At 44.1% G+C, this 22,805-nt stretch overlaps 2 protein-coding genes across 4 annotated transcripts in view; one reads left to right on the forward strand and one right to left on the reverse strand.

Moving 5' to 3' along the window:
• Positions 1 to 6,344, forward strand: part of LOC139767097 (D-beta-hydroxybutyrate dehydrogenase, mitochondrial-like) — a 52,071-nt gene extending 45,727 nt beyond the window's left edge. Inside the window, 1 exon segment of the mRNA XM_071696081.1 lies at positions 340 to 6,344. Coding sequence (XP_071552182.1) covers positions 340 to 555 — 216 coding nt within the window. The 3' untranslated portion in view covers positions 556 to 6,344.
• A 1,225-nt stretch (positions 6,345 to 7,569) lies between these two features.
• The window catches only part of LOC139767114 (D-beta-hydroxybutyrate dehydrogenase, mitochondrial-like), a 44,648-nt gene continuing 29,412 nt past the window's right edge, over positions 7,570 to 22,805 (reverse strand). For all 3 annotated transcript variants that reach the window (XM_071696123.1, XM_071696114.1, XM_071696105.1), the window contains exons 5-9: positions 20,194 to 20,349; positions 18,961 to 19,066; positions 18,435 to 18,496; positions 14,133 to 14,278; positions 7,570 to 12,835 (exon numbers count right to left, since the gene is read on the reverse strand). In XM_071696123.1, the coding sequence (XP_071552224.1) occupies positions 12,644 to 12,835; positions 14,133 to 14,278; positions 18,435 to 18,496; positions 18,961 to 19,066; positions 20,194 to 20,349 (662 nt within the window). In that variant the 3' untranslated portion in view covers positions 7,570 to 12,643. The remainder of the gene's footprint in view (positions 12,836 to 14,132; positions 14,279 to 18,434; positions 18,497 to 18,960; positions 19,067 to 20,193; positions 20,350 to 22,805) is intronic.

The raw sequence follows: 22,805 nt of genomic DNA on the forward strand, positions 1-22,805 counted from the left end.
TGAGTGGCCACGGCCACGTCTTATGATATTCCTTTTCGTGTAGCCACATTCTGAATATGATTGACAATCGTCAGTATTAACATCGGGGAAATTTGGCATTAATATGTTCATTCCCCGCAGGATTCGTAGTAAAACATTCAGAGCAGTTTAGTTCAAGGTTAATATCTGCAGTATGAGTTACCTAGAGTCACCTTCACAAGTTTTGCTAACAAAAATTTTGTTGTGTGGAGGAATTCCAACAGCACTTTTCCTTTTTTTTTAGTTTCTCTTTTACCTACTATGTCCTGTCATCTAGAGCGAAGACATGAATAACCAAACCTACCACCCGTTCTCCACTAGCAAGGTGACATGGGTCCAGTGCTGTGCGCTCTGACGGAGGCGCTGACGCAGAGGTTTCCCAGAGTCCGATATCGTGTGGTTGATGCGTACTACTTCCTCAAGCTGCAGGCGGCCATCCACCTCCCTGAGTGGCTCTTTGACCTTCTCTACAACGCCAACAGACCGCCTCGCCAACTCCAGCAACAAAACACAAGGCTAGGGAGAGAATTAGACTGAACGATCGTTCATGATAGTTCAGTTTCTCATTACGGGTGTCTTCACGTCTCGAACGTACAGTATTTTTTTCAGAGAAAAATATATGGAAATTATCTTATTTTGATCTCGGTCATGAGTCGACCGAATCTTGAATACTTACCTGGTACAGGAGATGAATGGTGTTCTTGTCTGCACTCACACCTCCATCTTCAACCCTCACCAGTGACCTCTGCTATCTTAAGGTTTTAACAGTAGTCAAAAGCTTTACTTTATGTATAACACGACATTCCATTATCATATGTATATACTTAGTCGTAGAGTTTTTAGTCACAATGAACATGAACCTTCTTTCTCGTTGAGACGCTCTTACCGAACAGTATAGAGCAGAGCCTTGCCTGAAGCAAGGTAGAAGGCAGCCGACTACTGTCGACCCATGAAGAGGGAGGCTGTGCCTCATGAACTAATTGCTTGCGTTTTGAGTGAGCATCGACAGCGGTGTGTGGTGGGTTTACCCTGTGCAAATAGGCCGTGTATATGTCACTGTTCTGAAAGTCATGGTGGATGGGTAGCAATGCACTGGATAAGGTACATCAGCCACAGTATAGTGGACCATAGTGCAGCAGATGTAGTACACTTGGTGTAGTGGACCACAGTGCCACAAGTATAGTACCTCTTGTACACTGGACCACGCCACATGGAGAACACTACGGTGCCTTAGTTACGTGTAAAACACCAGCCACAGCGCACCCTTATATCTACTAGTGCACTTCCCATGATGAGCCAGTAAGTGTGTACTCGCCCACCATAGTTCACCAGCTGCGGTGCATCAGCCACACTCCACTTGCCATTTAACGCACCATTCACAATGGTGCGTTAAATGGTCCTGTTGTTGTTTGCTGGGTTTTATGGCCAGCTACCTATGACGCAGGCCATTAAGACTGCTACCCTATTTGATATGTGATTGAAATCAACCCCATACATCTATCTATTACAAAAAACATACAAACTAGAAAAAAATAGAAAAAGTATAATTTTGATATGAAGATAAAAGATAATCAAAATAAATAATGGAAAGAAAAGATTTTGTGAGTACTGAGCCAACGCGGCGGCAAACACCACCCAGTCGGCACAGCATCCACGCTTGCATTTTACCCAAGAATGCGAGAAGATAGGACAAACTAGGGATAGGCTTCCACCACGGCATGCACACAAAATAGATAAATTAATCGGACGTCCGTCGACTCAACCCCATGGCACAGCCGGCCCGGAGGGTGACCATCTCACTCAAGAGGCCGACTGCCTATTGAATGGACATGTCCACCCACCGCGCGACCAGCTCGAGTAGGAGGAGCCGCACACCGAAGCCAACCCCACCACAGAGGAGAACCCACGAACCACCTTACATCATCTTGATTAATTCCGTTTCTCTGAGGAAGACCATCAATTTGTCTATGGTACTCAAGATGTCCCCGAGTACATTGATAATGTTAAAACAGATGTTTTTCCTGTTGTACTAGTCTGCTAGGTTATTTCTGTGTTGATTGAAATGGTAAATGTTCTATTGTTAAGATTTCTTGACATTCTTGACATGTTGGTGGAAAGTTTTTGTTGATGTACGGTTTCATGTGGGTGATAAATGTAGAGTTCATCCTGAGGCGGGTTGAGGTCGGCCAGTCCGCCACTTCTTGCTTATATTTTCTGTTGATTGTCAGACCGGTCCACTGACTCTGCCACAGAAGATTGATTGATCTTTTCCCCACGGAAAGGCAGGACCCCAGCTCCCAAGGGATCAGAGAGACCTCCTCGAGTTCTGAGGTTGGCTTAGCCAAGCTGTCTGCCTGCTCATTGCCGTATATATTTCAATGACCAGGTACTCAAATCAAGATGATATCTTTCTCACATGAATTTAGTTTATGAATAATATTGCCATGTAATTCACAGGACTCTGCATACTCCGAGCTTTAAGAGAAGAAAGAGAATCAGAAAAAATCATCGCTTTACTGTGATCTGAAGTAATAATATAGTCTATGGCTCGATCAATGGCAAACAATTCTGCGCAAAATACAGATGTATGGTTTGGCAAGCGGTATCTGAGGGCACGCTCCATCGACCACACACTTGCACCCACACATTCATCCGTCTTGAAACCATCAGTGTAGAGGTGAACATAAGACAAGTGATCGATGATGACCTGACGAAAAAGCTGGTGTACCTCGCTCTCCGATGTATGCGCTTTTTTGGCTGGAAGCCAGCTCGTCTTCATGTTAATTTTTGAACCCTTCCGAGGGGGGGGGAGGGGTAAGGAATTCTTGACCAGTGAGTCCACTTCATTCACTTTAATACCGGAGTTCTCACTGAGGAAGTGCATTCTGACGGCCAGGGGCCTAACGCCTCTGTTGACGAACTGTGAGTATTCCAGAATGAGGCGACAGGCAGTTGTATTGTTCCTCCTGGCCATCAGAACACCGCTTTGCCACGACAGGATCTCACGTCTTAGCTGGAGAGGAGGTATATGGGCCTCAACTTCCAATCTTGAGATCTGGTACAGGTTAGGGCGACAAGACACATTCGCAAACATTTGATCTGTATCACATCCAACCTCCTCAGGGTATACTCGCTCACCGAAGCATACACCTGAGAGCCATAGTCTAGTTTAGATCTAATCAGGGACTTATAAATCATTAATAAAGATTTTCTGTCAGCTATCCAAGAGGAACCCAAAAGACATTTAAGAATATTTGGTCTTTTGCATGACTTTTCCCATTGTCTTTTATCAAAATTTAAGCCTAAGAATTTTACTGTACTTCAAAATGGGATCGGGTTGTTGTCTAACGTTAAAAGCAAAGTCGGGATATTAGTTTTTCGGGTAAAAACAACTGCGATACTTTTGTTGGATGAGAACCTAAATCCCCACTGTAGTGCTCAATGATGAACGGACTCAAGCGCAGCTTGAACCCGCTCAGCCGAAAATTGTGCACTAGGCGAAGGTGTGCCATAGCGTACATTCATCAGCATAAAGCGAGTGTTTAAGATCTCGCGGGACGGAAGCTGGAGACACAATATCATCAATCATAATGTTAAGTAACGCTGGGCTAAGTACGCTGCCTTGCTGCACTCCCCCATTCGCCTGGACAAATGTGTCCAAGTGACAGTGAGTGGTGTAAGATTCACAGGAAATGTTCTATTATTCAAAAAATATCTAATAAATGTGAGTGACTAACCTCTTTAACCAAAAGCATACAGTTTGCCTAAAACTCCGTTACTCACTGGTCGTGGTGTACTCTCCTCATTGCACTGGCCACACAGGTCATGTCGTGCTGGCCAGAGCTCAGTAACGCGACCTTCAACATACTGTTCGCCAGTGTGTCAACAGACACAGAGATAATTACACTTGGCCTCTCGGCATATACAAACATGTCTGTTCGTTCTGTTGTGCGTGGGCTTGCGTCTCTGTGCATGATTATAGAATTATGTGCCTATTTAATTGTGTCCGTCTAATTCGTCGTTCAAAATTGCTTTTGCACGTATGTAATTATATGAACGAATGGTCTTGGATGAAATGAGCGCCAGGTTTTGTTCGTCAAAGAGTTTTAGTGTACTTCTCGCTCACGTACGGAGAGAGAAAAAAAAAAGCGGCGCCCACGTGATGGCAAGATAACGTTGCGAGTAGCCAGTTCATAATGACCGACCATCGTAGCCATTGTGTGACTTGTGTTATTATCTCCATCGCTTGTCATTTGTTTTTACCCAGTATTCAACTTAGTCACTTTCGTCTATTTCTTTTTTTTTTTTTTTTTTTTTGAACCATGCGTCAATTTCGTCGTCAGTCACATGACAGACAGATGGGTGTCAACTTGTCATGAGGTCGCAAATGGCCACAGGCTATCATAAGGAGTCACTATTGTACGATTGTAGTTCATAAACCTTAATGATGATTCATTATAATTTGGAGAATAACGAGAACTGTCACTTAGATTAATCGATGCGCTAACCATGTCTAATTCAAATATTGCGCAGAAATATATATATATATATATATATATATATATATATATATATATATATATATATATATATATATATATATATATATATAAAGGAACCTAGGCGTCCTGAACCAAGGTAGTACATGTCAACCATGTGTCATGTCACACGACTCCAAGATGAAGGAATAACGCTGTGTCGTTGACTCTCGTACAGAGAAATAAACTGTAATAAAGAAATAAAGCAATGACAAGAATTATAGTACAGATAACGTACCTTACTTCCTTGCGAGGAAGACATAACAATCAAGTGACAGACATTTCCTCAACAACACTCGGGAAAGGATGATAAATGTTTTCATAACTGATAATGTCGCTAGGATGATAGATTGCATGAGAAGTCGTGGTTTCCCCTTCGACGCCATGGAAAGTTTTATGAGACAAACAAAATGGAAAAAAGATGTCCAGACGTTGTGGACTAAGGCAAATGCTCATCTTATTGCGCGTCAGTCTAACCAAAATGAAAGATTGGCGTCCTGTTCTTGATTCATAACAAAAAGAATTAGAACGTAACGAAGAAACAAAAGAAAACAACACTATCTTCCCATATGACTGGAGGGAGACATGATCAACAGAAATACTGTACACCAGACACAGGAAGGGAAGGATCGTTATCATCAAGAAACAGTATCTACCTTCCGAAGTGTGTGTGTGTGTGTGTGTGTGTTTTACCACAATGAAGCAGTCCTGGTCCTCCCATATTGAAGCAGTGGTGCTGTTGCTCCAGTGAAGAAAATGTGGTTCTGCCACAGTGAAGCAGTGTGGTCCTGGCCACAGTGAAGCAGTAGCATTTTTACCGCAGTGGAGCAGCAGCACAGGGCTTGGCAGTGCGTGTCTCTAATGTGGTAATTTTTCCATTAGAAAATATCATCCTTGTCATTGTCTAATCATGAGAAGCGTTAAATAGCGGCGACAAACCATTTCATTTAGCGATGGCGAGAAACTGTTGAAGTAAGTGAGTTGTAAAAGTTATCTTTGCCAAAAGGGAATATTGGAGGGAACGATAGCTCATGAATTCCTCTCCTGGGCAATAAATACTAAAGAGTGTAAACCTCTCATGTAGACTGCTGGTGTAATGTAAGTCCACACGAGTAGGCGTCAGGGAGCTTAACCCTCTTGAACACGACGGTACAACTCTTGAAAACGACGGTGCCACCCTCGAGCATAACACGGTACGACTCTGGAGCACGACGCCACGACGTGACCTCTGGTCTGATCCTCGAGGGTGAGGTCCAAAGCCACACCATCATACCAAAAGGTTCTACCTTCGTGCTCAAGGGGTTAATGGTGGTATGAGGTCATAGCTGGGAGGAGGATACAGCACCACCTGCCCAGCACCAGCTGACGAAGGCCCTGTATGGTGGGCACCAGCTGACGAAGACCCTGTATGGTGGGCACCAGCAGACGAAGGCCCTGTATGGTGGGCACCAGCTGACGAAGGCCCTGTATGGTGGGCACAAGCTGACGAAGGCCTTGCATGGTGGGCACCAGCTGACGAAGGCCTTGCATGGTGGGCACCAGCTGACGAAGGCCCTGTATGGTGGGCACCAGCTGATGAAGGCCCTGTATGGTGGGCACCAGCTGACGAAGGCCTTGCATGGTGGGCACCAGCTGGTTAGCCTTGATACTTTGTCACCGTTTAAGAGTCACACACGAGGTCAACATCTGAGACACTTGTACGTCACAAAACATTATTATGAATCACATTTCACAATTGTGGTCAAGCCTCAAACCTCAGTTAATCAATAAAAACTCTCCTCATTCTGACTCATGAATTCTAATTTACCTTGTAATTCTTGTTAATATCTTCTTCCACAGAAAACCATGACGTGCATTATGAGGTGGTATGAATCACCAGAATAAGATTGACAACGTTACAGATATATATACAAAGCTTGGCATTCTATCTGCAGTCAGAAGTGTAGGACAAGTGTCTGCTCATTAGCCTCGTTGGGAAACACTGAAGTAATAAACTAGTGATTCTTAAAGTAATGAATCAGAAAGATAACAGAAGCACATGTGATCTGATGTTGTGATCCATAAACACGGTTCATGCTACGGCGCAGCATGGCATCTTATATTTACCTCATGACTGTATGCAAAATTCCAGGACTGGCGACTGATGCGCCGCTTTAAGCCATAGGATTTTGAGAGAACCAGATCGCTTGCTGGAAGCATGTTCCTGAGCGACCACGTGCCCTGACTGTCCCCGGGCGACCACGTGACCTGCTACTGTCCCCGGACGTCCATGTGACCTGTCACTGTCCCCGGGCGTCCATGTGACTTGCCACTGTCCCTAGGCGTCCATGTGACCTGTCACTGTCCCCGGGCGTCCATGTGACCTGTCACTGTCCCCGGGCGTCCATGTGACCTGCCACTGTCCCCGGGCGTCCATGTGACTTGCCACTGTCCCTGGGCGTCCATGTGACCTGTCACTGTCCCCGGGCGACCACGTGACCTGCTACTGTCCCCGGACGTCCATGTGACCTGTCACTGTCCCCGGGCGTCCATGTGACCTGTCACTGTCCCCGGGCGTCCATGTGACCTGCCACTGTCCCCGGGCGTCCATGTGACCTGTCACTGTTCCCAGGCGTCCATGTGACTTGCCACTGTCCCTGAGCGACCTGCATGACCTACCATTGTCCCTGGGCGTCCATGTGACTTGCCACTATCCCAGGGCGTCCATGTGACCTACCACTGACCCTGGGCGTCCATGTGACCTGCCACTGTCCCTGGGCATCCATGTGACCTACCACTGACTCTGGGCGTCCATGTGACCTGCCACTGTCCCTGGGCATCCATGTGACCTACCACTGACCCTGGGCGTCCATGTGACCTGCCACTGTCCCTGGGCGTCCATGTGACCTACCACTGACCCTGGGCGACCATGTGACTTGCCACTGTCCCTGGGCAACCATGTGACCCACTACTGGGCGTCGGGCCAGACCCTGCTGTCACTGTTACTTGCTGTGAAAGGTTATCATAACAGAGGTTGTATTTCTATCATCTATTCATAACACGCATGGAATACACAGTTCCATATGTAAACAAAGTACACCACATCTGCTTCACAGACAAGTGGTCAACAGGACATGAAGGTAAGCACAGAAAATGATGACTTATGGAGTAATAATCTGGAGACACAATGATATTTTAAGATAATTATCACACTAATATGAAAAGATAATCATTACACTCTAATATCAAATAACTAAATCCTAATAGCGAAAGATAATTATCAAACTAATATGAAAAGATAATCATTACACTCAAACATCAAAAATAATCACACAAATATAAATTATTATAATGATCACAATTCTACTATCAAAAGATAATGATCACACTGACAACAAAAGATAATGACCACACTAACAACAAAAGATAATGATCACTACTAACAAAAAGATAATGATCACTACTAACAAAAAGATAATGATCACTACTAACAAAAAGATAATGATCACGATAATGATCACACTAACAACAAAAGATAATGATCACTACTAACAAAAAGATAATGATCACTACTAACAAGAGATAATGATTACACTAACAACATACTTTCCATGTTTCTCGTAAATGTTTCTAATATCATCATAGATATTACTGTTACATATTATCACAGGAATCATAACAGGTATAGAATATATCAAACAGTATACAATATACGGTATACATTATACTTTATACAATATACAGTATACTCTATACAATATAGTATAGAAAGTATTTCGACTTCTGTGTTGCTGAATGTGTTCTGACAATACGTTACTTTGTGTTGAATAACTGATGATACATTGTTAATGTATGTGTGAAACTGCAGAAGCTGGTGACTGAGTTTGGTAAAGTGTGTGGAAGAAGAAAGTTAAGAGTAAATGTGAATAAGAGCAAGGTTATTAGGTACAGTAGGGTTGAGGGTCAAGTCAATTGGGAGGTGAGTTTGAATGGAGAAAAACTGGAGGAAGTGAAGTGTTTTAGATATCTGGGAGTGGATCTGGCAGCGGATGGAACCATGGAAGCGGAAGTGGATCATAGGGTGGGGGAGGGGGCGAAAATTCTGGGGGCCTTGAAGAATGTGTGGAAGTCGAGAACATTATCTCGGAAAGCAAAAATGGGTATGTTTGAAGGAATAGTGGTTCCAACAATGTTGTATGGTTGCGAGGCGTGGGCTATGGATAGAGTTGTGCGCAGGAGGATGGATGTGCTGGAAATGAGATGTTTGAGGACAATGTGTGGTGTGAGGTGGTTTGATCGAGTGAGTAACGTAAGGGTAAGAGAGATGTGTGGAAATAAAAAGAGCGTGGTTGAGAGAGCAGAAGAGGGTGTTTTGAAGTGGTTTGGGCACATGGAGAGGATGAGTGAGGAAAGATTGACCAAGAGGATATATGTGTCGGAGGTGGAGGGAACAAGGAGAAGAGGGAGACCAAATTGGAGGTGGAAAGTTGGAGTGAAAAAGATTTTGTGTGATCGGGGCCTGAACATGCAGGAGGGTGAAAGGAGGGCAAGGAATAGAGTGAATTGGAGCGATGTGGTATATCGGGGCTGACGTGCTGTCAGTGGATTGAATCAAGGCATGTGAAGCGTCTGGGGTAAACCATGGAAAGCTGTGTAGGTATGTATATTTGCGTGTGTGGACGTATGTATATACATGTGTATGGGGGGGGGGGGGGGTTGGGCCATTTCTTTCGTCTGTTTCCTTGCGCTACCTCGCAAACGTGGGAGACAGCGACAAAGTATATATAAAAAAAAAAAAAACATTGTTAATGATAAATGCAGGAGCTGCTGAGGAATTCAACCCGACGAATACATTTGTAACGATCCATGCGTGTTGGGGCGCACACATACATGGTGGGAAACGTAAAGTAAGCAACATCTACTGTGAATTGCTACTCAATCTTATCTTGCAGCCTATTTTCTTACTTTATCTACCGGAGTCATTACCAACCACAAGGTAAAAGAAGGAAGATAAGGCTGGTTACTACTGACATGCAATTTCTGCCAAAGAAAAAGAGAATTCAACGATAACTATTTTAAAAAGTTTGCACAAAGATGGTAAGCAGTATCTTACCATCTTCTACACGGCTCACTCACCCTGAGAAGTAATCTTCTTGCCAAGAACTGAGAATCCGCTTGAGTAATTACGTTTAGGCTTTTTACAACGCAACGAAAGTTCTACAATACGCCATCAAAGTACTGACAATACCTGTGTAGATAACGTTAATATATTCATGGATTTTCGTGGACATGAGCGTAAAACTGATGATTCTACATCCAGCCTTCCATCTTCGACGGAACTTCTGTCCTATGTTTCCCTCGTGCACGGTCTTCAGTGTTCTCTCTCAGATACAGCTCAAGTCATGTGGACCAGGTGGCATACATACACCCGTCCTCAAGCAGTGTGCCTCTGAACTCGTCCCGATCTTTGCCTCCTATTTCGTGTTGGTTCTAAAAACTCGAACTCACCCTTCACTTTGGAGGACATACCTTGGTCTAGTCCAAGGGTTCTTAGCCTGTGGTCCATACGATAAACAAATAGATAAATTTCATCAACAGCACTATCTCCAGTAAGGGTTTGGGGGGTATTTTTCGTTCACGATCGTAATAACTGAGCTAATATGATACTGGATATATGCTGCATTGTGGTCCACAGACACAGCGGGCGTCTCTTAAGTGGTCCACAGATATAAAAAGGTCAAGAACCCCTAGTCTAGCCCAACCCTAGGAAAGGAGACTGTTTTCTTCCTTCTAACTATCGCTCTGACATCTGTTATTTCCAGTTATCGAAACTCACCTTAACTCTCACGTCCTGGAACACGTAGAGTCGAAGTCACTTCTTATGGACCATAAATACGGGCAGTTTGGTTAGTAATTTGTCTCCGTCTTCGACATCGCCAAGGGATTTGACAAGGTGTGACACATGTCTTTCCTTACTAAACTTTATTCATTTGGCTCTGTCTTATCGATTACTATCTTTCTTCTCTCAATAAATGACATTCTGTTCATCCTCTAGTTACCTTCACTATTACGCCGACGGTCCCAGTCCACATTGTCTCACTTTCCTCTCCCTCCTCAATTTGGTGCTAAATCTTTTTCTCTCACTGAACATATTCTCTCTTGATTTGGACCTGTGCAGCATCTCTGGGTACGCAGCAACATGACTCAATTCAGCAACGGGAAAACATCTTATATTTCTTTCTCAGTTCAAGTCGATTTTTACCATCAAATGTCAAAACACTACAAATTCAGCCCTGAAGTAAATAAACATGATGGATATAACCATATCTTCCACACAATCATAGAAACCCGACATTATAAACACCATAAGAGCTGCTGGTGTTGTAAGGGTGTCGTACTTATATTTTTTCTCAGAAAGTTATCTTTATCTACAGAGGCCTCATTTACCTCATTATGGAAGACTGCTTACGTATACGGGATGGATCTTTATCCACTTCTCTTACATCCAGAGAAGGTTCACAAGTCTCCCACCTTATCAATGCTCCCGTTGTCATCTCTCTTCAGCCATCCCCTCGGCTTCTTTCTCTCTGTAGAATATTACTTCGGCCACCCCTCTCGAGAGCTGACTGGGTGCGTCCCATGCTCCTGAGACCTGGAATCGTGACTGACTGCCTCCCATAGTTTCTGTGTGGACTCCAACCACACGAGGACAACCGGGTTTTGATGCCTCCTTTCACTCGTACAGTAAAGCTATAGAATTCCCCTCTTTCTGTTGTCTTTCGCTCTTCCCAGAAACTATGCAGCTGAAGAGATCAAATCGAACCTTCACCTTTGGCGAGGCTGTATCACTGGGAGTACAATCTCTAAAGAACTTTTCACTCTAAAGCAATCAACATTTCCGTGTTACAGGAAGCGGCGCAGCCTTGGGCTGCAGGAATCTCTATGAAGAGGGTCTACGCAGCACTAGGACTCTTTCTTAGAAAACGGTTCTAAGGTAATTGTATATATATATATATATATATATATATATATATATATATATATATATATATATATATATATATATATATATCGAGGATCTCCTCTGATCCATTATCCAGGGGCTTCTAAAGATTTAATGCTGCGTTACAGTCAGTAGCAGGGACAGGAAGGACTCCTCTGTAGCGAGAATTTCTTTGATGTGATTGTACCACACTCTCCTTCGTCACATGACGATGATGCAGCCTCGCTAAAGGTAACTCTTCACTCCCAGCGTAACCTTAAGCTGGCGGAGTCACAAGACAGCCTCTTGGAATATGAGACGACGGCGGTGACCATATCATGATCCTGCTCAAGTACATCTTAGTAGATGATGGAGGCTCCTGGTTTACCCTGCAGGAGGCTTATCATGTGTCAACCATCATCGCCAGCGAGATGCACGGGCCTCAACGTTACCACAGGCGGTGATGGTCAGTGACGCAGAAGTGAGATAATCGTCCACCAGTCGTCCCTGATGCAGAAAAATTACGTTGACATAAATGTAGAAATTACACTGGGAGTTACGGTTTGGTTAACAGCTCAGCACTTTGGAAACACTATGGATAATGAGAACATTTTTCTCTGTGTTCTCTTCATGTGGTCGTACAGTACAGTACAGTACAGTACTGTACAGTACTGTACAGTACAGTACAGTAAAGTACAGTGCAGTACAGTGCAGTACAGTACTGTACAGTACAGTACAGTAAAGTACAGTGCAATACAGTACAGTACAGGAATTGATCACAAAACTAGAATTTTCAACTACGTACCAGACATCCCTTCAAAAGACACAGTTGTCTGTTATCTTACTACACACTTAGTTATTAGACCTTGATCCAAACTGATGATATGGCAGAAGACTGATCAAAAATGGCAATGTGGATCCTGTCGTTTGTCTACACTGTTCACGAGTTCTTAATCATCCCGCCTTATGAACCACATTTCTAAGGCACACCAGTGGTTGTCTACGTGTACACTACTTAGTTAAGAGTTGAAGTCAGTATGGTTGCTGGGGTGTGTATGTCATCCTCATCGTCATCATCATCCTCCTCCTCAGGAGCTGAGTATACCTGCCAGGGGTACAGGGAGGCCTACACTTCCTCCTTCTTCAGCAGCAAGATAGCAAGTAGCTGGACGAGTGCGTCGTAGACCCACTCCGGGAAGTGAGTGTTGACACACGCCACCAGGTACATGAGGACGTCCATGGGGCAGTAGCGAGGCTGGGGGTGGGTCTGGGTGAGAGCCTCAGTTAGGGCGATGATCACCGGGCTGATGTCCTTAGCCTGTAGAACAATGACGTTATCTGAGACACTGGGAAATGTATAAGATGCTTTACCTTCTTAACAAAACTCAAGAGGTATATCACAGTTAATGTTTCTTGAACTCACAGTTTTACTTCGAGATACAACATCATTCTTTTTTTTACAAGTTCCTCTTCTTCCGCTGTTGCACCTGCAGTTCGTGTCCTCTCTGCCACCTGCTTGAGGAGTAGATACTTAAAACATAAACCTGTAATAACTGGGTACTGGGTTCTCAGGTGCTGCGAGCAGCGTGAGCCAGACACGTCTACTGCTAGACTGGCAGTGTGCAGTGCAGCAGTGCCGACCTAACCCATCTAGTCATACTGTTACTCGTGATCTATGACAGTTGTGGGGAGGGAAAATGATTGAACACGGAGGTAAGAAATGGTGTGCCTGTCATTTTGTCCAGTATGTCAACTGCTTACATTTTACGTCAAAAGAAGTGATATCATTTCTACAGAATGGTATTTTTTTTCATATACTTTAAGTTCAGAAATCATATGACGCCACTTGGAGGTGAAGTACTAACGAGAGGAATAATCGGGATATTAGACAATACACACAACACTTGTCACCTCATCTTTGTTAACTCAAAGCTACGACTCTGTTCGTTTTCCATCACCTGACACCACATACAGACCCTCGTCCGTTCTCTGTTTTCAACCTCTTTCTCTTAAATATACCCAGGTCGAACCTGGTATTACCCAAGTCACCTGTTATTTGGCCTCATCTTCGACCTCTTGTGAGCTAACAAATCGCTAGAGGCTAAATGTCATCAGGTAGGGAAGCAGTGACGTATAAGCCACGAAATACACTGAGGCTTTGAGATCATGGAACGGTAACTCTGCTCTCTCCTGACCAAGCTTAGTCAGTCGAGAGTACGTGTATCCAACAATATAAGGAAGACGTGTCAACCCAGCACCGGCACCTTCATCATGTACACTCCTCTCCACCTAAGTATCGCCTTACCACAAGAACACAAACATCTCAGTCACATTACAGTCACATAAACATCCCAGTCACATTACAGTCACATAAATATCCCAGCCACATTACAGTCACATAGACATCCCAGTCACATTACAGTCACATAAACATCCCAGTCACATCAGTCACATAAACATTCCAATCACATCACAGTCACATAAACATCCCAGACATATTTCAGGAGAGGGATCGAGTCCTGTAGACTCGTTCTCCCACAGTCATCAACACGTCCGCCTACAGACGCTGTGATGAACAACGTAGTGATGCCAACCTGTCCGCTGCTGGTACTTACTCCTTGCCTGCGGAAGTTCTTCATGAAGCCCTCCACCCTCGTGCAGTAGGGCTGTCCGTAGTCACTCCTGAGGTCGTCGTCTAGACCCGTCCACATAGCCTTCACCTCCTGCTCCACTGCGTCGTCCGTAGCAAACAGGTACGTGCCTGCAGGTGGCAGATTATCACGTGTCAGACATACTGAACAGCATTCCATCATGTTGATACAGCTACATGCCTCAAGTGACCAGGGATCAGTCATGAATCATGTAAACTACCACAAAAGTAAATCCATAACAAAATTAGATTGAAAAGGATGAAAAATGAGATGAAATAATGATGAAGATGATGATGATAATAATAACAATAATAATGATAATAATAATAATAATGATAATAATAATGATAATCATCATCATCATCATCATCATCATAATAATAATAATAATAATAATAATAATAATAATAATAATAATACAGAGAAATAGGATGTGAGGTCTGTAGATACGAACATATAAAGAGACGTAATGTCTTCATTCATCATACAACCCAAACATCTCTTATAAGGGTCTCCTGCAGCTTCAGGTCTGTGCTCCAGCCAGGAGGAGGAAGAGAAGAGAGACGTACTCCACAGGAGCGAAGAGGATCTCACACAGAGACTGTACTCCTTCTTGTCCATTGACGATGATACAACATTCCCGAAGATGACTTCTCACTTGCAGCGTGACCACATGCAGGTAGAGTTCGGTAACGTCAGACATGATATAGTATGTATGTATGATCTCTCAACACGATGAGCCCTGGGATCGAACCCGGGAACATTTCACTGACAACCAGTGAAGGTGGTGGTTCTACGGTCTTCCTTCACTGGCTGTCATTCAGGTGTTCCTGGGTTCGATCCCAGGGCATTCCAATCTAAAGGAAGACGAGAACAAAACGTACCAGTCGCCCTAGACGACAAGAGGAGCAGATAACCAGATAACGAATCAAATGAACAAGGAAAGATAAACTGAGATAAGACTGAACAAAAATGGTGACTGACGCCCCTAAAACTCTGAACATCTGACCAGAAGACAAAGTTCACCAGTGAACATACACGTAGCATCCTGCAGGTACCTGCTGAACGAACTCACGAAAGCTAAAAATTACTCATTCTCAGACTCCACCATAAACAACCAGTGTTGATACAGTGTAGGCACAGTGGTAAGGTACAGTGGTGAGGACGACCACTCGGCACACACTGATGAAATAGGCGACTCTCTCCCCTCCTGAAATTCTATGTCGTTTGGAAAGTTTTCCAATTGAGGTCTTAAGTAATTTCCCCACCAGACTGCCCCATCTATACTGAGGCTGAACCGTTCCAAGGGATGGTGAGTTGACGTTCCCTCCTCATGAAGTTCAGAGCCGTGTTTACTGAAGGAAAATAGTGTAACTAAAGTTAATGAAATAATTCATCATATTCTAATCTGTGAACTTATGAAAACTTCATCATATTCTAATCTATGAACTTGCCTTATATAACTTCATCATATTCTAATTCATGAACTTATATAACTTCAGACATTTTTGAAATGTTCAACTAACTTTCCATCATGAAGTGAAAACTTCCTCAGACTTCTGAAAATATTACAGCTTCAAAGGAACATGGTCCCACGATCGTGTCTGTGTCTCACACACTATAGTTAACGACGGGAGCGACACAGGGGCGCAACCCCACAATGCTGGCGAGACTGGTGAGTCATGACTCAACCCTCTGGAGAAATCGAAGACACGCGACTCTAAAAACACGATGAGTAAACACGACACTCATCCATCATGACCCATCATCACATACACCCATCATGATTCATCATCTCATATACCCATCATGACCCACCATCAAACATCCATCATGACCCATCATCACATATACCCACATGACCCACCATCACACATACCCATCATACCACATCACCTTACACACACACACACACACACACACACACACACACTGATCATACCCCATGACCATAAGCTGCTACACTGGGAGGAGGACTTTGGGATCCTGTCACTCTGCTGGCGTTTTACCGTCCACAGCAAGACCTCTGGGTCAAGGTGTTACAAATGCAGACCACGAGGAAGCTGACTCACCAGCCAACCACCCACCCCGTCATAATGTCTTGAATGGCTCTTAATTCACCAACCCCATTAATGGTCTTGCTGCGTGATGCATTAATCCCATCCAGCCCCAAGACGTCACGATACATGACCATGACCCGAGTGGGAGCCATACAGACGCTCAGACAACGTGTTGCTGCTCAGGTGCAAATACTGGTGTTAAAGTGCGCGTTATGCTGGCAGACGGGAGCACCTGATCTACGACTCACACACAAGTTACAGCCAGCCAGACCCTGAGACGTCCTGGACCCAGGTGACATTCAGGTCAACGTTACCAGCGGTACGTCCTCTATCATTATACTGTCTACCTACGACACTTTATCAACAATCAGAATTATCTTTACAAAGAGGATTTTATCATCAGTTGTGATGCTCAAGTTATGCAAACAAGGATAAACTTTACATAAAAACAACTGAAACCCCATCAGTTCTCTTTATGTATTCTGACTCTTAACTGCCATGAGTGACGAAAGTTTACATAACAGTTAAAGTTAAGGCAACTTTATTGAAGATACCACGAGTATATAACACATCTGAATATAGATCTGTAAAACTTAACATATTTGGTTAATCTCATTCGACGAATTAAAATCTACGGTCTTTGGATGATAACGAATAATCAACAGTAACAAACTGCAATAATTTTGATCCTTAATCCCTATATAGCCTCCTGCGGACTTCCCTGTGACAGTAGAAATACATATAAACTTTTTTACAAATTTGCTGCATGGTCAGCTGAGTGTAAGCTTAAAGTATAATCAATGTGCAACAAGGAAAATGTAAACCATTAAAGAAATCTGAGCGATGAAGAAAAGACTAAGTATCTCACAGGACACCATGACTGTCTCAGCACTGTGGAAACTGACAACTTCGTCCTGTGTGATGTTGATAATCACAGAACATGCTCTGGTGTGACCACAGCTCACGCTGATCTAATGACAGGCTTATCGAGCCTTGTACGTTTCAGGTTATGATGTGGTGTTCTGCCTCTAAAATCATAAGAGAAGTTACCAGTCGTATCCCATAAAGAAATAATCAAGTTAACCAATAAGATCTAAGTGAATGCGAAGGATTTTGACTTTATCTCCCTGCTACCCTGAGGTGTCTGCAGCCGTGATGGACACTAAGACCAGTAGTTTTAAACAGGCAGTCTTACCATGACGTGCGGCCCAAAGACTCCCTGTTACTTCATGTTGGCGAAGGAGGACGCCCTCCTGTAGTATAAGACTGCCTAGCTTACTGTACTTGAACTCAAGATAGACTTTATGATGAGGAATATCAGCTGTACTTGATTAGTGATGGTTACTGTGTCTTTCTAACATAAGGTGTTTAAGGAAAAGTGGGTGATGGCTCAACTCCAGCTCACCAACACTTACCTTGGTTTTGATCATCAGATGACCAACATAGCTCAGCTTTTACTCACAGATAATCAAAAATTCTACCGCAGTCCTAACCATACTTTAGCAATGATTTCAGTTAATTCTCGACTGCAAGTACGTCACATCAACAGTAATCGTTGTGACCTTATGGTGGCTAAGGAAACATTCTGTTCGGAAAATTACAAAAGAAAATTGAATGAGTAAACTGACTGGAATGTTCCCTTTTTACTGAGAAGGAAACTGTGCGAGACGTTTGCATAAAAAAGCAAAGCTGATATAGTCACAAACATCTTAATTTGTCGCAACTAACCAGATGGTTCGAAATTCTACATAATGACACCTTTAGATAGGCAATCATTGTTTTAGAAACATAAAACAAAATAAAGCACAATACAGGCTCGAATCATTAGGAAATGATGAATCCAAATGAACGGAGCATAAAAATATAGAACTCCACAGGTAACATTAACATGTAAAAACACCTGTCGTTACATCAAATGTGGATATTGAGAGCATGTGCATTGGGCATACTGTTGTCTTAGTTTATAACTGAATATGTAAAGTATTTCAAGGAACATCTGGTTAGCTACAACAAGCTGTGATGTTTATACCTAAAGGGTCTGTCGTTTTCTGTTGAACTCCGTCTTCCCAAACACCAAACCATCTCAAGACCTCAATGAAACTACTTCACTATAAACTCTCTCACACACCTGGTCCAACGTCTAGCATTGTAAACCTGCAGGTTCGTGCTGACTAACATTACAGACATCATAAGAAGGATACATTACCGTTAGCAAAGTTGCCTGGCTCAATAAGGCAGACGTGGACACCAAAGGGCAGCATCTCCTGCCTGGGGATGGGAGAACACAAGGATCAGTGTCATGAACGCGTCGACAAAGGCTTGTCATAGTGTGTGAACACGTAATACAGTTTTCCTGACTCTCCATGACAGTTATCTCTACTGAAATACTGTTAGAACTTAGCAAAATATGGAATCAACGGGTACAACACTGTGGTGATCCCTGGCCTATTACAACACTGATGGAAACATGTTGTTTGTTGTGGTCCTCTTCATCTGAATCTTACAATTCTGTTGACATCTTATATGATAAACATTTTGGATATTTGTGGCCCTTATCATTTACTCCATGACTCCTGCTGACCAAACCACTGGGTGACTTGCACATGTTTGTAGTGAATGAGTGTTGTTGGTGGAGGAGAGTGTTGAGGTCGAGTGTTGATGGTGGTGGAGAGTGTTGAGGTCGAGTGTTGTTGGTGGGGCAGTGTTGAGGAGGTCGTCCACGTTGTGCTCACCGCAGGGCGTCGTTGAAGCCCTCGACGGCGTACTTGGAGGCGCAGTAGGAGCCCATGAACCTGGCGCTCATCCTGCCAGCTACACTGGCCACGCTCACCACACGACCTGGAAATGAGGTAATTCGTGTCAAATAACTGATGAATGAGGAACCTGGTTACTTCTTTCATGGCTTTCACTTAATCCTTCCTAAATTCCAGCATATTATTTAGCCTCCCGTACGGGAGGAACATCTGGTCATGGAGGACCATTAGTATTTCTGCTGCTACAGAAGGAGATAGTCAGGCTGTTGACGGCGCTGGGAGGAGCTATACTACTACTACCAACATATAACTATTCAAGAAGAAGAAGAAGAAGAAGAAGAAGAAGAAGAAGGAGAAGAAGAAAAGGAAGAACAAAAGAAACATGGAGAGCTATGAACGTCCCTGATACACATCCCAACAGCAACACACAACCACAAGAAAATCGAGTGTTATGACGTTAAACTTAACCTGTGAACGTAGGACAGTGAAACTGTTGGCGGGGAAAGCAAGTGGGTCATACAGTGATCTAAGTTCCATCGTCAACACTCGAGATAAAGATGACACAAGGCATCCCAGGGAAGCCAAACACCATGATGTTATTTACAGGGCCTACGTAATGCAAAAACCTGTAAGACTGGATGGAATTACAGGCGGATAAGGGATACAGTTCTCTACAGACAGTGGATAAGGGATAAGGTTCTCTAAAGCCAGTGGATAAGGAATGCAGTTTCCTAGAGCCAGTGGATAAAGAATACCTAGTGGATAAGGGATAAATTCCCTCAATCCAGCTTGGTCCACTGCTACCCAAGGAAGCGCACGTGGAATCTTCCTCGAACCCTCAGACTGCCTACTCTACCTACACCACTGAGCCACGCAAGACAACCAACGGTACTGCTTAGGTCGTGGGCTGAGGACTTCCGCCACCCCTGTTTTCACTTCTTACTCTCACTGGAAACAGGAATGAGTGAACAGAGTGAAGGTTGGCTCGGAAACTGTGTGCGACAGGTGAGGTCGATGCCGGGCTACGAGAACCTGAGGAAGGTGGTAAACAAATACGATAAAGATCTTCACACACACCCACCCTCCCACTCACACACACAGAAACTAGCGAGCCAGACTCACAGATGACTGGCCCTTATACCTCACCCTTTCACCCTACTCAGACCTGGATCCTCTGTTCTTCACCCTGGCAAACTCTTGACTTTACCTAACCTTTGGCCTGGCGGACGAGTGGCAGGAAGGCCTTGGTGACGGCGATGAGACCGAAGACGTTCACTTCCGGGTCCTTCCTGAAGCCCTTCATGGAGACCCACTCGACGGGGCCGAGCGTGCACACGCCCGCGTTGTTCACCAGGCCCCACACACTCTCTGCAGCAGGTAACAAACATTAACTTTGTATAACATTCTTCCAACCAATCTGCTTCAGTAAGAAGTCACATTTTCAGTTTTTCTCACACTCTACATTCTGTAATGATGAAAATGCCATTTCTATAATTTTCTTGAAAATAAAAATCCACATTCCAAACGAATCTTGATTTAGGATAAGAATTATGTATATGAGGTAACAGATGATGGAGAATCATACACCAAAGAAACTATACGATATGAGGCGACTGATTCAACGTCACTGTCAACAGACCATCTCACACTAAACAAACATTACCTGAGAACTGTTGATTATCATCACTGTTATAAAACCTAAGGACTCTTATCTCAGTGATCCAGGGGCTCCTACAACTTGAAGGTTACGCTACGTTCAACAGCAGTGACATGATGGAGTCTTTTGAAGCGAAAAAGGTCCTGGATAACACCAGGACTCTTTCATAGAAATCGGTTCTGGGGTAAATATAAGTGAATATAGGTGTTACCGGACTCCACCTGCATGTTGTTACATCGCGAGTGAAAAGTCACATTCAGCGAGCCTGTATCGTCAATGGACGATAACGAATGATCTCGTCGAGGTGTTCCTCACTCGGAAGGAGTCCATCATATTGCTGCTCCTGACTGCTGGGCTTCTGGCTCATCAACTGCCCGTGTCACTAAGGCCGTCAGCGTCAACATATCATCATCAACTGGGAAAACCTTAAAATACCTTCAGGTGTTAAGGTCATTCTAAGACCACGAACACTATCACTATGTGGATGATCCTTGCTTACGAGCTGCAGGAGCCCCTAAGAAGGATCCTGGGTTTGTTTGGTAATAATACCGTGTCCCCTCAACTCCGTAGAGCACAGACGTCCCTGCTTTTCTCTGTCGAATTTCCTGTAGGACGGGTCATTAATACCAGTTCCTGCTCTGTTCCACTAGGCACCGCGGCTGGTGTCCGCTTCACGCGGCTACCAGAACCCTCCTGCTATACTTGGATAGCTCTGGATACCTCTATGGACGAAGAGAGAGAGACACGAAATTTGCAGCCCTGCCCTACTCTACCGTGTGTATAGGACGTGAGTCTCGACAGGGGCGCGCGGACCAAGCCAGCTGTATTGATAGCACTTGACTCTGGGGTCAAGCGCACCTCCATCCCACTCCTCCCGTGTTGGTGAGTTATTTCATATTTCCCCAGGCGACCAACAACAATGGCCACATATAAGGAAAGTTATTCTCCTATACCACACAGACACTCAGTGAACAACGACAGAGATGTCTCCCCTGAAAAAGCAGAGGAAATAGGCAGTGACTTGGGTAACCACCAGCAGAATGCACCAGCAACACCTCTGGCAGCTGACGAGCTTTCCCCACCATCACGGTCACATGATCAGCGCAAAAAAGTGAAATTGAACTTCCTACCAGACACAGAGGCCAAATATCAACGATTGTCACACGTGTGGCGGAAGTATCCACAAGCCGAATTTCACTTCGCCCAGAACTATGTCACCTTGGAAGATGATCAACGATTAGTTGAAGAACTAACCCATAGTGTCATTGAAGGCATACATATGCAGATATCTCTAAACGACCATACACACACTAATAAGACTGCCATGATCGTCCTGAGACTTGATAAGCACCAACATCAAGAATGTTAAACGAATCAGAGATAGAGAAGTAGTCACAGCAGACTGGATTGGCAAAAGAACTGCCCCCCAAAGAAACTCACTTTCCCCAGCACCTTCCGTTATCCCAGGCTGGATATCTTTCTAACTTCCTCCGAGACAGCAGTGCTTCAAATGCCAGAGATGGAATCATGAAGTGAACGTCTGCAGGTCGGCATTCAACACAGACGTGCAAGGAAAACCTTGACAATGGTGAGACCATTGAAGAAAAATGCATAAACTGTAAACAGCCTGGATACAGATCATGACACGTAGACTGCACCATGCGGTCACCTCCACTCCAGAGACGTGAAGAGCAATCACATCAAACACCCGCCCATCCACCTCCTTCCTCACATTACGTCTGGCGCTGGTTGAACTTCACTTCCGGACTTCAACCCTCACAAAACATGGCTGGTGCCCAACAGATTACTACACAGAATCAAAGAACATATGTCACCTAATATCAATGGCTTCACACATGGCAAGACTGTACACGACTTTCCTAAGAGGTCAGGGGGACAGACGGCATAAGTATACCACATTTCTTGACCTACAAGCTACATTTGATATTGCTAATAAACAAGTTATTTCGTGTGTTAGCAAAAAAGATATAAGTGGCCGGCCCCTGTACTGGATACTCGGCTATCTCTCGAACAGAAAGTCTGTTGTGTTGTTGCAATCCAACAAAGTGAAGTTAAAGAATTGCCACTTGGCACCTCTCATGATAGAGCACTTATCCTCACCTTGTTCAATATACTGATCAATGCATTACTGAAATCGATTCCAGAG

The sequence above is a fragment of the Panulirus ornatus genome, chromosome 4 (genome assembly GCF_036320965.1).
Source record: "Panulirus ornatus isolate Po-2019 chromosome 4, ASM3632096v1, whole genome shotgun sequence".
Classification (NCBI taxonomy): domain Eukaryota; kingdom Metazoa; phylum Arthropoda; class Malacostraca; order Decapoda; family Palinuridae; genus Panulirus; species Panulirus ornatus.